The sequence below is a fragment of the Gekko japonicus genome, unplaced genomic scaffold (assembly GCF_001447785.1).
Source record: "Gekko japonicus isolate JY-2015 unplaced genomic scaffold, Gekko_japonicus_V1.1 scaffold1234, whole genome shotgun sequence".
Classification (NCBI taxonomy): Eukaryota; Metazoa; Chordata; class Lepidosauria; order Squamata; family Gekkonidae; genus Gekko; species Gekko japonicus.
Genome location: NW_015168685.1, coordinates 152,657 through 166,968, shown reverse-complemented (window position 1 = coordinate 166,968; position 14,312 = coordinate 152,657). Strand labels below are relative to the sequence as shown.

General features: G+C 49.6%; 1 protein-coding gene across 1 annotated transcript in view; it reads right to left on the bottom strand.

The window, feature by feature from the left end:
* LOC107114004 (complement C4-like) overlaps positions 1 to 14,312 on the bottom strand; it is a 98,181-nt gene that overhangs the window by 72,859 nt on the left and 11,010 nt on the right. The window contains exons 3-8 of the mRNA XM_015415423.1: positions 12,981 to 13,158; positions 11,514 to 11,584; positions 10,711 to 10,799; positions 8,014 to 8,096; positions 4,608 to 4,704; positions 3,839 to 3,944 (exon numbers count right to left, since the gene is read on the bottom strand). Coding sequence (XP_015270909.1) covers positions 3,839 to 3,944; positions 4,608 to 4,704; positions 8,014 to 8,096; positions 10,711 to 10,799; positions 11,514 to 11,584; positions 12,981 to 13,158 — 624 coding nt within the window. The remainder of the gene's footprint in view (positions 1 to 3,838; positions 3,945 to 4,607; positions 4,705 to 8,013; positions 8,097 to 10,710; positions 10,800 to 11,513; positions 11,585 to 12,980; positions 13,159 to 14,312) is intronic.

Genomic DNA, 14,312 nt, shown 5'->3' with positions numbered 1-14,312 from the left:
CTACCCTCCTAAAGCAGTCATTTTCTCTAGGGGAACTGATCTCTGTCATCTGGAGATCAATTGTAGCAGTGGGAGATCTCCAGGTCCCACCTGGAGATTGGCAACCCTAGGGGGAAGTCAGCTGCACAGCAGGGGGTTGAAGAGAATGGTTTGATGGCTGCTGGGCCAAGATTGGCAACAATAGTTCCCCAGGAGCCCCATCGTAAATGCACCAAACAATTCCTCAAGATTTTCCAAAACACTACTCTGTTTTGGGCTCCTGGGGAACTTTGAAGTAGCACCAAAGCTTTAAGATCTCTCCAGCTGTCACCTGGAGACTGGCAACAGCTTGTCTGGAGTGTGGGCAGCATGGCATTGTATCTGTCTGAGGTCCCCCTCTTCCTCCTCCTCCTCAGATCCCACCCTCAGCAGGCTTCATCCCTAAAATATCCTGGAAGTTTCCAACCTGGAGTTGGCAACCCTATGTCCTGGAGTTCGAACCTGGAGTTGGCAACCATCAGCCAACGTTTATCTGCCTGTCTGTCTTTACAACCCCCCCCCACACACACAGCCTCTGCCTAGGGAGCAGCTGACATCATTCTCCTCTCCCAACTGAAAATTCCAACTGCCTTGCGGGGGGGTGAGTTTGAGGTGTGGAATGGAGTGTAGTCCAATCAGCTTCCATATGTAAATGACCTTGGAACGCTGGCCGGGACTGCACAAAGCAGCCAATGAACCCAGCCAGTGTCTTCCGAGTGGCAGTTTTTTCGGCCTAACACTAAAGGGGCCAATTTTAGAATTCTGGCACCCAAAACTCTTTTTATAATAAGGGAGAGATACATTCCATAAGTATAAGCAAAGATAGTAGGATGGATGTTGTTTAGAACAAGAAATTTGCATTAAAAACATTACAAAAAGTATAACCAAGCATGTAAAAGTTATAGAATAGTGGTTTTCATTGGGGAGTTTATTTTTCCCAGTTGGTCCTCATAAACTGGCTCTTCTGTAAGAGAAGAGCTGGAGGATGGGCTCCCTAGGCTGGAAGAAGGGCCCCTTGGAAGTTAGTTGGATTCAGGGCTATTTTGGGGCAGGAACGCACAGGAACGGAGTTCCGGCTGGCTCCCGAGTTGGCCACGCCCAGCAGGAACTCATTAGCATAACAGGCCACACCTAACAGCATAAACTCATTAGGATTGGCTACATTAGGGGTGTGTGGCCTAACATGCAAAGGAGTTCCTGCTACAAAAAAAGCCCTGGGTTTTGACAACAAACAAGGTAAACAGAATAACAAGCAAAAGGTGGGTGTGGCTGGATAACCACACTTCTGGTAACGTGTGGGCGTGGCCTAATGGGCTAATGAGCGGTGCTGTCAGGGGTGTGGCCTAATATGCTAATGAGCGGTGCTGTCAGGGGTGTGGCCTATTATGCTAATGAGTTCCTGCTGGGCTTTTTCTACAAAAAGAACCCTGGTTGGATTCACCACATAACATTTTCCATATGAGGTGGAGAGGTGTGTTCTGAGGTTCCACCCTTTCCAAGTGCATAGGGACCACAGAGGGAGAGGGCTTTGACCTTCCCCTGCGCTGTTTTCCAAAATGGAAATGGACCTTGGGAGGCCCTGTTTTATTCTACTGAGGGCTATCTCAGATCAGGAAAACAGCACGGGGAAGGTCTCCCTCTCTCCACACACTGTGATCCCAATCTGATGGGCGTGCACCTGGGGAGTACGGAACTTCAGGACATGCCTGTCCACCCATCCCAGGGATACCCCCAGGAAAAAGTAAGCAGTGGCTAGGCCCGCTATTATTACTGTTATTATTGTATGGCACTACGTACAGTCTAGCCAAGAGATCCTAAAATTGTCTGGCAGTCAGAAGTTCTAGCTCTTTCAGCATTATGTACCACTAGGTGGCGAGCCAGATTTGTTTTTAAGGCAAGAGACGTTTCAGAGGTGGTTTGCCATTTCCTGCCTCTGTGTCACGCCCCTGGTATTCATTGAAGGTCACTCATCCAAATACTGGCCAGGGCCGGCCCTGCTTAGCTTCCAGGATCTGATGGAATTGGACTAGCCTGGGCTACCCCAGGTACACCCAAAGGCTCTGTCACAATTCTCTCTTCATAAAACCTCAGTGGTTGTTCACTACAGTGTGTGAACCTAACAATAAGAGGAGCGGGTAGCTGAGGTGCCTGTGGGAGAGCTCTTTAAAGCCTCTCTTCATGTTTTTTACTACAAGAATCCTTGCTTACTATACGAATCACATGACTCCATTTTGGCTCAATTTGTTTCCAGGCCCAAATCTTTAAAGCACTATATGGTTTAGGTCCGGCATAACTTAAAGACTGCCTGTCCTCATATTATTTATTTAAAACACATCTGTGCTACCTTTCCACCCAAATTGGGTCCCCAAGGCGGTGAACATCAGAATATTAAAACACTTGACCAGTGAAACAGCCTTTAAAATAATATAAAATAATTCAATAAAACAGATAAATACACGAACGCCAAAACCAGAGAGGAGGACCCATAACAATGATTGAGGTTATGTAAAACAAAATGTCTGGGGTCCGATACCCTGGACTCCGCCGGCCCTCAGGCTGCAATCCCAGGTGCTCTGGGAGGCACGGGTGACAAGGGTCCAGCAGCCCCGACAGAAAGAGGAGAGAAGATGGGACCCGCCCCTAACCGAGCTGTGAGGCATCCTGGAGAGCTAGCACCAGGACCCAGTCGGGGACGAGGCCGGAGCCAAGCCCACAAAGGAGGCGGGGCTGGGCGAAGCGGCTATCCAACCCAAGGTTAAGAGAAGAGAAATGGGGAGGAGCCACACTCAGGATAGACAGCTGAAAACCCCCTCACCTGCTCCTCTGAAGGAAGATGGGGATTGGTGGGAGAGGGGAAGGGGACGGATTGGGAGGCTGATTTAAGCCAGACGGCTTGGGCAGGCCAGGGAGCAAGAGTGCGCGCCTCTCAAAGGGGAAGCAGAATGCCCAGAGGGAACCGGGCTCTCCCACCCCCTCAGAGCATGTGAGCTGGAGAGAGAGGAATATGGGTGAAACTAACCCCCCTCCTCCAGATACATCTGAGTCCTGTCCTTCTGTTGCTACCGGCTACAAAAATCACGTCCTGGAGACCCCAGCTCCTCAGGCGACCGCCCGGAGAAGCCAGGACCTGACACAAAACCAATAAAGTCTTCATCCAACCCATTAAGGTCATCTTCTGAAGACATGCTTCGGGTGCTTCCACCACCTGAACTAGAGGGATACTAGCATCCCAGGAGAGGGTGTTCTCGCTCATGGTGCCAGGACTGTGAAACTTGCTCCCCGGGGAGATTCATTTATCCCTTGCTATCACTGTCTTCCACCAGAGATGAAAAGACTTTTTGTTTCCTCTGGCATTCGCTCGACGCTTTTTATGATGTGTTTTTAAAAATATCGCTCTGGTTTGGGCCATCTTGGAGGCCTCAACTGGGCTGGAAGGTGGGACATAAATCTCGTAAATAAAGACATAAAATAAATACTTCAAAAGATAAACGTTGTTAAAAATTAGTTCTGGCCAGGGTTTTAGGAGTTAAGCCAGGGTTCAGATCTTGATCCATCCTGGGACATGTGGAGATTGTGAACTGAGGATTTACAGAAACCTTGAATAACCACATCTGGTGAGTGACCCACACAGCTGGAAATAGTATCCAGGCAGAGTATACAACTTCCCCGTTGATCTGGACTCCAGCATGTTCATTTCAGGCACTGAAAGACTCCTCATAAGAGTCAGAGAGGAACTGAGGAAGGCTGAAGCAGCCGAAGTTTTCTGCTAAGGGAAGTTGTGGACGGAGGTGGTGTTGAAGATATATCTGTTTTCTCTTACCGGGACTCGTTTCTCCAGTCCTGGGATGTAAGTTTTTGCTCCACCATCGTTGCTTATTCCGAATCGCACATAAGCTGTCCCGGTGACCCCCTTCCCGTAGAAAAACCTGTTGAGGGAGAAGGCCAGGAAGAACTGAATGGTTGGTTGGCCAGGGTTACTGATATGGCAGCTCAGCGGCTAATGGGCATAAGTTACAGAGACTCTTTGACCGATTCCACAAATGCAGTTGTTCCACCCTCGGTCTCCCGTTTTCCCCGGTTGTACTGCTCAATTTCCCACTGTTTGCTCCACGGCCACATTTTGACCTGCATCTCCCCCCGATTTCCCGCATGTCTTCTTGATCCTTATTTTTTAGGATCAAGAAGACGTGCGGGAAATCGGGGGGAGATGCGGGTCAAAATGCGGCCGCGCAGCAAACAGTGGGAAATTGACGAATACAATCGAGGGAAAGGGAAGAGTGAGGGCGGTGCAGCTGCTTGTGGAAAATCTGTCTGGCTATCTATCTGCAGAGAATCCTGATGCCCCCTCCCAAAAATCCACCAGTTTTTGGACCCTGATGGTGGCAACTATCACCTGGGCGCAAACCTCATCATTTTGGGCAGGGCACTCCAAAGTGGTAGGGGCACAAACCCAGATTAATTGCCCACGTTTAATTTATACGGCTTGTGCCATAAACCGTTTTCTTCCCAATCGTAAACTCCTTTGAAAACTTTAAAGCCGAAAAAGTGGCGTATAGAAATGTGAAGCGGTATCTCCCGGTGACTCGTACTTAGCCTGAATATCAATTTGCAACTCGAAGTCCCGCTCTCCGGAGAGGAGGATGTATTTCCGTTCTGGAACAATCGTCACCTCGAAATTAGGAAGCACTGATGAGAGACAGAAAATAGGGAGGAATTTAATTGGTGTAGCTTTCCCTCATATCCCCCGTAGGAACACTCTGTGCGTTTTGAGATCAGCTCTCAAGTTCCTGGTCTAGATTCAATGTTCTACTTAGGAAAGTGGCTCCTGTTAAGAGATGGGGGCAGAGTCTTGCCCATGTATCAGCCAGGATTACCAGCAGGGCCGGCATCAGCATAGTCTGAGGCAGGAAAGCGGGAAGGGCCCAGGCATCCAGTGGGGCCTACTGCTATTGACCAGGCACCTGCCCTGCTGCCCACCCATGCTTTCCCCACCTGCTTGCTCGGAAGCACTCTGCCATCCATGCTTCCTAGGGATGCCAGCCTCCAGGTGAGACCTGGGGACCCCCTGGAATTGCAGCTCATCTCCAAGCTACAGAAACCAGTTCTCCTGGAGAAAATGGCTGCTTTGGAGGGGGGACTCTATGGCTTTGCAACCCGCTGAATTACAGTTACTCAAATACACATGGGACTAACAATGATTCAAGGGGTAAGGGAGGACAACATATAATCTTTTTAAACCACACACGTTCCCAACCGACAGGGAGTTTGTTCAGCTGTAAGGTCAGACGTGTTCCAACGGCATTTTCCCCTCGGCGTGGCTTGATGTCGTCAGCTTTCTCCAGGACTGCTTCTAGTTGCAGCGCAGCACTGCCACCGCCTGGCCGGACAGCCCATTACAGGCTTCTTTAATGCCGAAGAGTTCTTTCTAGGCTTTCGGTCTTACGCGCTGGACATTCCGTTTTGCCGGCTAACACCTCCCCCACTGGGGGGTTAGTGTGCCCACCCTCTCTAAGGAGTGGTACCCATTTTATCTACTCGCTGAAGCTTTCGAACCGCTGGGTGGACGGCGAGCTGGGGACAAGGCTGGTAGCTCACACCAGCACGGGGCTAGAACTGACAGCAGCTCTGTTCAGCTCAGATGTATGAACCATTTCCCACTGATGGACAGAGGGGGGGAACTGGCAATCCTACGAGTGTTCCCAGCCATAGGCACCACCCAGCATCAGCAGAGATAGGGCTGCCAACAGTGGATTGGGAAGTACCTGTAGATTTGGGGGTGGAGCTTGGGGAGGGCGGGGTTTGGGGAGGGGAGGGACCTCAGCAGAGTATAATGCCATAGAGGCCACCCTCCAAAACAGCCAGTTTCCCCCCTAGGGGAACTGATCTCTGTCACCTGGAGGTCAGTTGTAATTCCAGAAGATCTCCAGGTACAGTCTGGAGGTTGGCAGCCCGAGGCAGAGAACAGGCATGTGGTGCGGGTGGTGCAGGCATCTGGAAGGGCGGTGGGCTTGTGAGGGGGTGGGGGAAGGATGTGCCCGGAACGGATGCACTTTCTGCCCAGGAGCCCCCAACATCCGGAACTGTCCCTACTTACCAGCCTACAGTTAGGGCCTGGAGTTTTCCTGGAACTTCTCACAATACGAGAACTTGTGGGCACTCAATTAAATTAAGGAGCATTAGGCTTAGAACAGATAAAAGGAAGTCATTCTACGAGCCAGAAGGTCTAGATGTTGAACACTCTGTCTGGGGCAAGTGGTGCTCTGTATTCTTGGTGCTTGTTGGGCAACAGTGGAAGGGCTCCTGGAGTTCTGGCTCTGCTGGTGGACCTCCTGAGGGCACCTGGTATTTCTGGCCACTGTGTGACACAGAGTGTTGGACTGGATGGGCCATTGGCCTGATACAGCATTGGCATCTCTTATGTTCTTATGTAACAACTGACCTCTGGAGAAAGTGGCAGCTTTGGAGGGTGGTTTCTAAGGCATCACACCCCTGCTGAGCTCCCTCCCCTCCCCAAACCCCACCCTTCCCAGGGACTTCCCCCAAATCTCCAGAAATTTCCTAAACTGGCATTGTCAACCCTAGATATTTAGTGGCAGCAAGCAATGTGCGACGGTGGAGTGTGGACACCATTTTCGCCCTTCCTGTGCCATTGGCTGCTGCAGCTGTGGGAGGCCTGAGTCACTTTCCCTCCAAAAGGGTTGCCAGTTCTGGGTTCGGAGATTCCTGGAGATGTGGGGGTGGAGCCTGGGGAGGGTGGGGCTTGGGAAGTAGGGTTGACAACTTCCAGGCGGTAGCTGGAGATCTCCCACTATTAAAGCACAACTGAGGGTGCAATCCTGAGCCGAAAGAAGGAAAGGCCAGGCTGCCTCTACCCTGTTTTCTGTTCAGATTTGTGCTCTGCGTTGCCTTTGCCATTTGGATAAAATAAAGAGGGACCACCATTCCGCGCAAATGGCATGTGACACCTAGTTTGGCCTCGAGAGCCTTTTAATCAGAGGTGGCCTTGATTGAGCTGTTCACCTGGATACGGCTGTTCCCCTTGGCAGATTATGTGTAAAAAACACCAGGGCTATTTCTGAGGCGGAACGCACTGGAATGGGGTTCCGGCTGCGATCTGGCATGGCCATGCCCCCTGCTCCCAGCAGCCCTCAGTCGGCCGCTGGAGCAAAAAGAAGCAAGGTAAGTTTCCCCAGCCTGCCTGCTTAGGGCACCCGGGGCCTTGCTGGTGCGGGTGGGGGTGGCAGCGGCTTGATGGAGGGGTGGGCCGCGGGGGGAGGTGGCGGGGCCTTGGTGGGGGGCCCTTTCTCGCCGGCTCTCTGCACTTAAACGTTCCATATTTTCTGTGCCATCCTATGCAGTTACTCCAGTCTGAAAATAGTGAAATAAAATGGGTTAGGACTGGAATACCTCTGCATAAGATTGCATCGCTGGTTTTCCTATGGGGTCAAAAGCTGTGGAAACTGAAAAGCTGATTCTCTCTGTTTCTTTTACACAAAAGTACATTGTGTTATACACAATGACCAAGCAAATGCCCCAAGAAGGTGTCGAGTCAAGGCATTGTGACCTAGACCTCCCCTTCCCCACTACTGGTAGTCAGACAGAGACATACACTTCCTATGAACATGGAGGTTCCATTTGGTCAGCTTACCAAAGAATCACCATAGGTCTATCCTATAGTCCATGAATGTGTCTAATCCCCCTTTTAAAGCCAGTTACGTGAACAGTCACCACTACATCCAGTGGCAGTGAGCTCCACATGTTATTTATGTAGGAAGGAAATCATACACTTAGAGAGAAATCCCAGGATGTTGTAAAGTGGGGACAGTGTGAAAACAGTAGTCCGCGAGAAGACGCGAATTTAACATCACAACAGGAAACAGGTATGATATTAGTAGTCTCCAGGAGACAAATATTGTGCATGACTTGTTCAGTTTTTGCCTGTTAGAAGCACTCAGCTTCTGCAAGATGAAAAATGCACCCCATCCCCTGACGTACCATATTTTTTCACCTCAAACTCTGTGGTGGTGTTGGACTCCAAAGCGTTGGCAAACTGGGCTGTGATACTCCAAATGCCAGGCCTGGAAAGGAGAATGACAAGGGAGCAGGGTGAGGAGGAGGAGGAGGGGGAGTTGGTTTTTATACCCCACTTTTCTCTACCAGAAGAAATCTCAAAACGTCTTACAATCTCCTTCCCTTCCTATCTCCACAACAGACATCCCGTGAAGCAGGTGGGGCTGCGAGAGCTCTGAGGGAACTGTGACTGACCCAAGGTCACCCAGCTGGCTTCATGTGGAGGAGGAGTCAAGAACCAAACCCAGCTCTGCGGATTAAAGTCCACCGCTCTTAACCACTACACCACACTGCCACTGGGTGAAACCTGAGCTGGTGCATTGTTAGGGCTGCCAAACTCCAAGGGGGAGGAGCAGGAGGACGAATGAAGATGGCCCCGAATTACGATTGATCTAGAGACTGCAGAGATCATTACCCTCAGAGAAAACTGATGCTCTGGTATTATACCTGGCTGAGGTCCCTCCCCTCCCCAAACCCCACTCTCTCCAGGCCCAACCACCCAAATCTCCTGGAAGATCTCCAGGCCTCATCTGGAGGTTGGCAATCCTAACTTATCAACAAGGTCCCACTCCAGCACCTTTAAAAGCAGCTGCCAGACCTACTAACATGAACAGCTTACAACTGTTAGTTCCCTGCCGTTGAAAGCTTCACATGTCAATTCGTACATAGAAAAAACTGCCATTCAAGACCCAGAAGCGGGCCTGGGTTGATTTCTCCCCTTGGTCAATGGGCGATGCTTTCCAGATAATAACTGGATTGCCAGATTTTTTACAAAAATTGGATGCTTTGGGGTTCAGGTCTCCAGCTGTCTTCCTGAGTTCCTGATCCATTACCTAGAATATTGCAAGAAAATAACAGCAAAGATTTCCCCAATTCTTACTGGTGATAGCTGCCCTCGCCAGAATTATTTCATATTTAAAGGCACACAGGGGTGTTTAACTCATTTCTTATGAGGGCCAGATCTGAGATAAATTGGACTTTGTTGGGCTGGGCCATGTGTGTCAGAGTTTATATCTCCGCTACCTGGCATTACATTTTATGACACACAAGGCCCAGCCCAACAAAGTCCAATTTATCTCAGATCTGGCCCTCATAAGAAATGAGTTCGACACCCCTCCATTGGAGCCTTTCCAGAACAGAAAAGGAACCGCCCAGCCTCAAATGACACCAAGAAAGTTGGTTGTTGAGATGCTACTTTGAAATATGGGCATTTTCTAAGCCAGCACCTGAGAACCTCCAAATCTGACATCCATTTCAGGAATTCTTATCAGACAAAAGTATGGAAACAGCCCCTCTTCCTCGCCAGGGCCTTACTTGCTGCACTCTAGGCCAGCTCAAGGTATTTTCCTGTCCTAGACAGCAGTCATATTTTGTAGCCCCCACATTGTTGTTTACCATTCAGTGGGTCAGAATTAAGGATGTCAGCCTCCAGGTGTGACCTGGGGATCCCTTGGAATTTGTCAGGAACTTTAGGTAGGTAACACCCCACACTCAGGCTTCTTCAGAAGATAAGTGTTTATTTGGTAATTCCAGTACTAAAGTAACTCGTATACAGCTTGCGTTAGGAATGGCCAGGAATATGATGGCCACTGAATTATAGCATATTCAAACTGCCCCCCCCCCACTTGCAAAAGCCAATGGTCCGTTTCCGCGTGCACCGGCAAGATAAGCAAGCAAAGAATTTTTGCACCTAAACTATTACTTTTCCCATGCCTGGTGATTTACAGACAGAATACTCACCAAGGTCATAGCTACAGATAGATAGCTGTGTGAAGAGCCGGGTAGAGGAGGAGGTAACCCCCTCCACATTCCAACTCTATGACAGGGCTACCTGACAGAATTACATCTTATTTCCAGACTACAAAGATACGTTCCCCTGGAGAAAATGGATGCTTTCAAGGGTGGACTCTCTGTGGCATTCCCCTGTTCTATACAAGTAAATTGTGGAAAGGGACAACGACCCTATTCAGTTGTGAGAAATGGAGGGTGTGTGTGTGTGTGTGTGTGTGGAGCCTCTCCAATCCTGCTGTCCCAGGCCTACTGGGTTTGGGTTAGCCCAGGTTGAAAATGTTAGTGGGTTCAAGATGCTATCGTGATTTCAGCATTCGTAACGTAAGTACAACACTCAGTATTCAGCATTCAGTAATGTAAGTACAACAGATGCATGCAAGCCGCAGCAGACTCTAATCTGGTAGAACTGGGTTTGATTCCCCACTCCTCTACTTGCAGCTGCTGGATGACCTTGGGCAAGCCATAGTTCTGACAAGAGCTGTCCTTAAAAGGGCAGTTCTTGAAAGAGTTCTCTCAGCCCACCTACAACACAGGGTGTCTGTTGTGGGGAGGGGAAGGGAAAGGAGTTTGTAAGCCGCTCTGAGACTGCGGGTGAAGGGCGGGGTATAAATCCAATCTCCTCCTCCTCCTAAAACACGCCCACAAAATACAAGTACACCAATAAGAAAATAGGCACTCAGAACTTTTCTTTGCATAGCCTCATGTAAGCGGATGCCTGATCGGCCGGCTCAACAAGGGCGACCAATCCAAACGTAGCTGCAAGGATCCTCTCGAACAATGGATGTTCACTTGAAGCTCACAATACACAACAGAAAAGCTGGTGAAACTTACTCAGCGATATCGGGGATACTGATGTGATCACTGATCACAAAGTTAAATGCAGCACGCTGGTCTCTCCGGACCTGAAGACCCCGTGGGTTCTGGTGGCAACAGAGAGATAGGAGGACAAACAGTGAATGGGTTTTTTTGGGGGGGAGTGTATACAAGTAACATTTTCCACTCACTCCTTAACTTCCCCAATGTTTTTAAGGCCCTGTCGGCACCGTTGGCGGGAGCAACCACAAAATGGCTGCCAGAGGAAGTGGAGCCATACACACAGAGGATGCCCAAGTGCACGGCAGAAGAGGGGTAATTAAAAACACACTGGGAAAGAGGAGTGAGAGAGAAAGAAAAAAAACACTGTGGTGGCAGCCAGTGTTCCCTCTAAGCTAAGTTAGTGTGAGCTAGCTCACAGTTTTTTAGCCTCCAGCTCACACATTTTTTTGTCTCCGCTCAGGAAGGATGGCTCCAGAGGCAGACTAATTTATGCTGTAGCCAAATCTCTCGCTCACAACTTTAATGCCAGTAGGCCACAAAGTAGGATTTTTGCTCACAAGACTCCACAGCTTAGAGGGAGCATTGGTGGCAGCTGACGCTGAAACAATAATGTTATTTTAATATGCACAGCCAATCAAATCTTCAGTGGCAAAAAAGACAGCCCCACTAGGCAGGGAGACCCGTCCAGTTTTCAAAAACACTCAGTGGGTGCCAAGAAAGGTGTTGGCAGGCAGTCTGGTGCCCATGGGGGGCATAATGTTGGGGACCCCACCTTAACTTGATAGATCTGTAAAGAGGCTGGAGAACTTTCATATTACCTTCACGGTGATGATGACGGGCTCGGGGCTCGGCCGCAGCTTGTGGTCCAAGGCGAAGACTCGGAAGTTCACTGGAAGGAAAGGGGGATACGAGGGTGAGGAGGGAGAAAGGGAAAGGCAGGCAAGAGACCAGGGGAAGCCTGAGAGGAAATCTGCACAGGGATGGGTTGGAGTTCATAGAATCATAGCATGTTAGAGTTGAAAGGGACCTTACAGGTCATCTAGTCCAACCCCCTGCACTCTGCAGGAGTGTAGCCAAAAGATAGCCCTACAACATACCCAAAAGATGGTACCTGAAAGTTGGATTCATAAGGTTCCTAAATGCCTTTCCAGAGGACCCCACATTTTTTTAGGCTAGCCCACATCTGGCAACAGCAGCATAACTTTCTGTGCCTATAATCAATTTTTGCGCAATCATATTTTGAGTCCATTTAACCCAAGATTCTCCCCAACTGGTATTCCCAACTCCCAACTGGTATTCTTTTAAAAGGAGCTGTTCAGGATGGAGTTTGGGACTATACGCACATAACACAGTTATTGTGTCTCTGCATTCTCTCTCTTGCTCTCTTTCTCTGATATGCATTAGTTGGGCTATTCGAAGAGCATGTGTGTCTTGCTTTGGACCAAAATTAGATATATTTAACTATGAAAGGGGAGCAGATTGCATATATATGAAAAAATAAGTCAAAAATGGCAGGGCATTGCTGAAGGGGAGGAGGGGATGATAATATTATTGATGTTTTCATTGTGTTTAACTACTAGGAACAGTGCAGTCCTAAATAGAGTGGCACCCTTCTCATCCCATCAACTTCAGTGAAATTAGGTTGTAACACCGCTCTTGACTTTACAGTGCAATTGTAAGCACTCAAGGAAAAATGTTAAAAAAAACTAGGACATGTCACAAATCTAGGCCTAGGATAGATGTGATGTCTTCAGCGATCTTTTTAAAACTAAGACTGGCCTGTAACATCAGCATAACAGTCAGAAATTCGGCAGGTCTTCATTTTCGAAGTTCAGTACTGCTTGTCAAGGAAAAGGGTAACCAACAGAAACGGAAAAGCATGAAACTGATCAAGAGGGGGGATACACGTAGGGTTGCCATTTGTCTGCTAAGGTAAACCCCTACCTATGCTCTTCCCCATTCCCCATCCTTGCTCAATGGAGCAGCAGGGGGAAACGGGGACAACAATGTTGTTTGAAGTGCTTAGATCACTTCCAGGTAAAGACCCTGAAGTGACATCTCTGTATCAAGCCACTCTCTAGGAATCCCTCAAAACTCTATGGCTTTTACCATAGATCTTAGGGAAATTCCTAGAGCATTACTCAACACGGTGACGTCACTTCTGGGTCTTTACGCAAGAATGACATCACCACATCACGCAATGCTCCCGCTCCCCATGCCCTGCCCCTTAAAGTTCCTGCTGTGCCAGGTCTGTACCCAGTAGCCCTAGTTAGAGGTGGGCTCACCCTTCTGCCGAGGGGTATAGATTGGCTTGTCAGTCTGCACTAACAGGTACCCTCGTCGCGTGCTCCAACGCAGGTTGAGGGTTTGAACATGATTGGGACCAGTGCGGGCCACAAGCTGAATGTAACGTTTCTGTCGCTGGCGAGACAGTTGGCATTGAGAGAAGAGTTCATGGGTCACCTGAGTGAATGAAAAAAGAGCAGTATTAAAGGAAGAAAATGGCCTCATTTACCCAACAGAAAACTGAGTGGTAAAGCTTCAGCCTACAGTTGGGTGAGTTGGGTGGTTGACTATCATCTTGTGAACAAAATTTCTTGCACACCAATTTTATTTATTATTTATTATTTAAAATTTCTATCCCGCCTTCCCCGCGAACAGGCTCAGGGTAGCTCACAATTAAACACACACACTTTCCTCTATTAGTCCAGAGAACTTCCTACAAGGAGGCATAGTCAGTCATGCAGTTCTCCACGGCTGGCCCACTGTGTGAAACAGGATGCTGGACTAGGTGGACCACTGGCTTGATTGATAATGTTACTTCCATTTTATGGTTATGTCAGGGCCCTAGGGTGAGTCTGATGAGGCAGAGCCCTCCAGGGCTTGATTTGTAGCCAGCAAGCTGAGTTAGCCTCTGAAAACACAGGGGGAAGGGGCCTTGTTTGCGCCCAATTCCTTCTCCCTTGTCAGCAATCACCTCTGGATTTCTCTGCTTTCCCTTCCCAGGTTGGGAAACTCCTGGAGATATGGGGGTTGAAGCCTGGGGAGGACAGGGACATTAGTGGGGTACAAAGCCATGGAAGCCACCATCCAAAGCATCCATTTCCTCCAGGGGAACTAGTCTTTGTCAGTCTGGAGTTGAGCTGTAATTCTGGGGGATCCCCAGTAGGGTTGCCAAGTGGTTTTTGAGCTGCAGCGGGGGACTCCCAGCTGGCGGCTGAAGTGCACGTGCGTGCACGTCACCCGGAAGTGACGTGACGACGCTGGGCACGCTGGGGGCGGGGGCACAACCATCCGAGGAAAAACCATAGAGGAACTCATTAGCATATTGGGCCACTTCCGGGTGACGTGCATGTTGGGGTGGGGTTCCCCCCAAGGCCCGATCCGCCAGCGGCGGGGAACGGGTTTTACCACCACCCCCCGGTAGGGTTGCCAAGTGTATCTTCGCCAGGAGCGGGGGGGCTCCCGGCCGGTGGCTGGTGCGTGTGCACGCGCGCACTGCACGCACATCACCTGGAAGTGACGGGAGGACGCCAGGCGTGCTGGGGGCGGGGCCACGGCCATACAAGGGGAAACCATAGAGTTCTCCCTTGTATGGCCGTGGCCCCGCCCCCAGC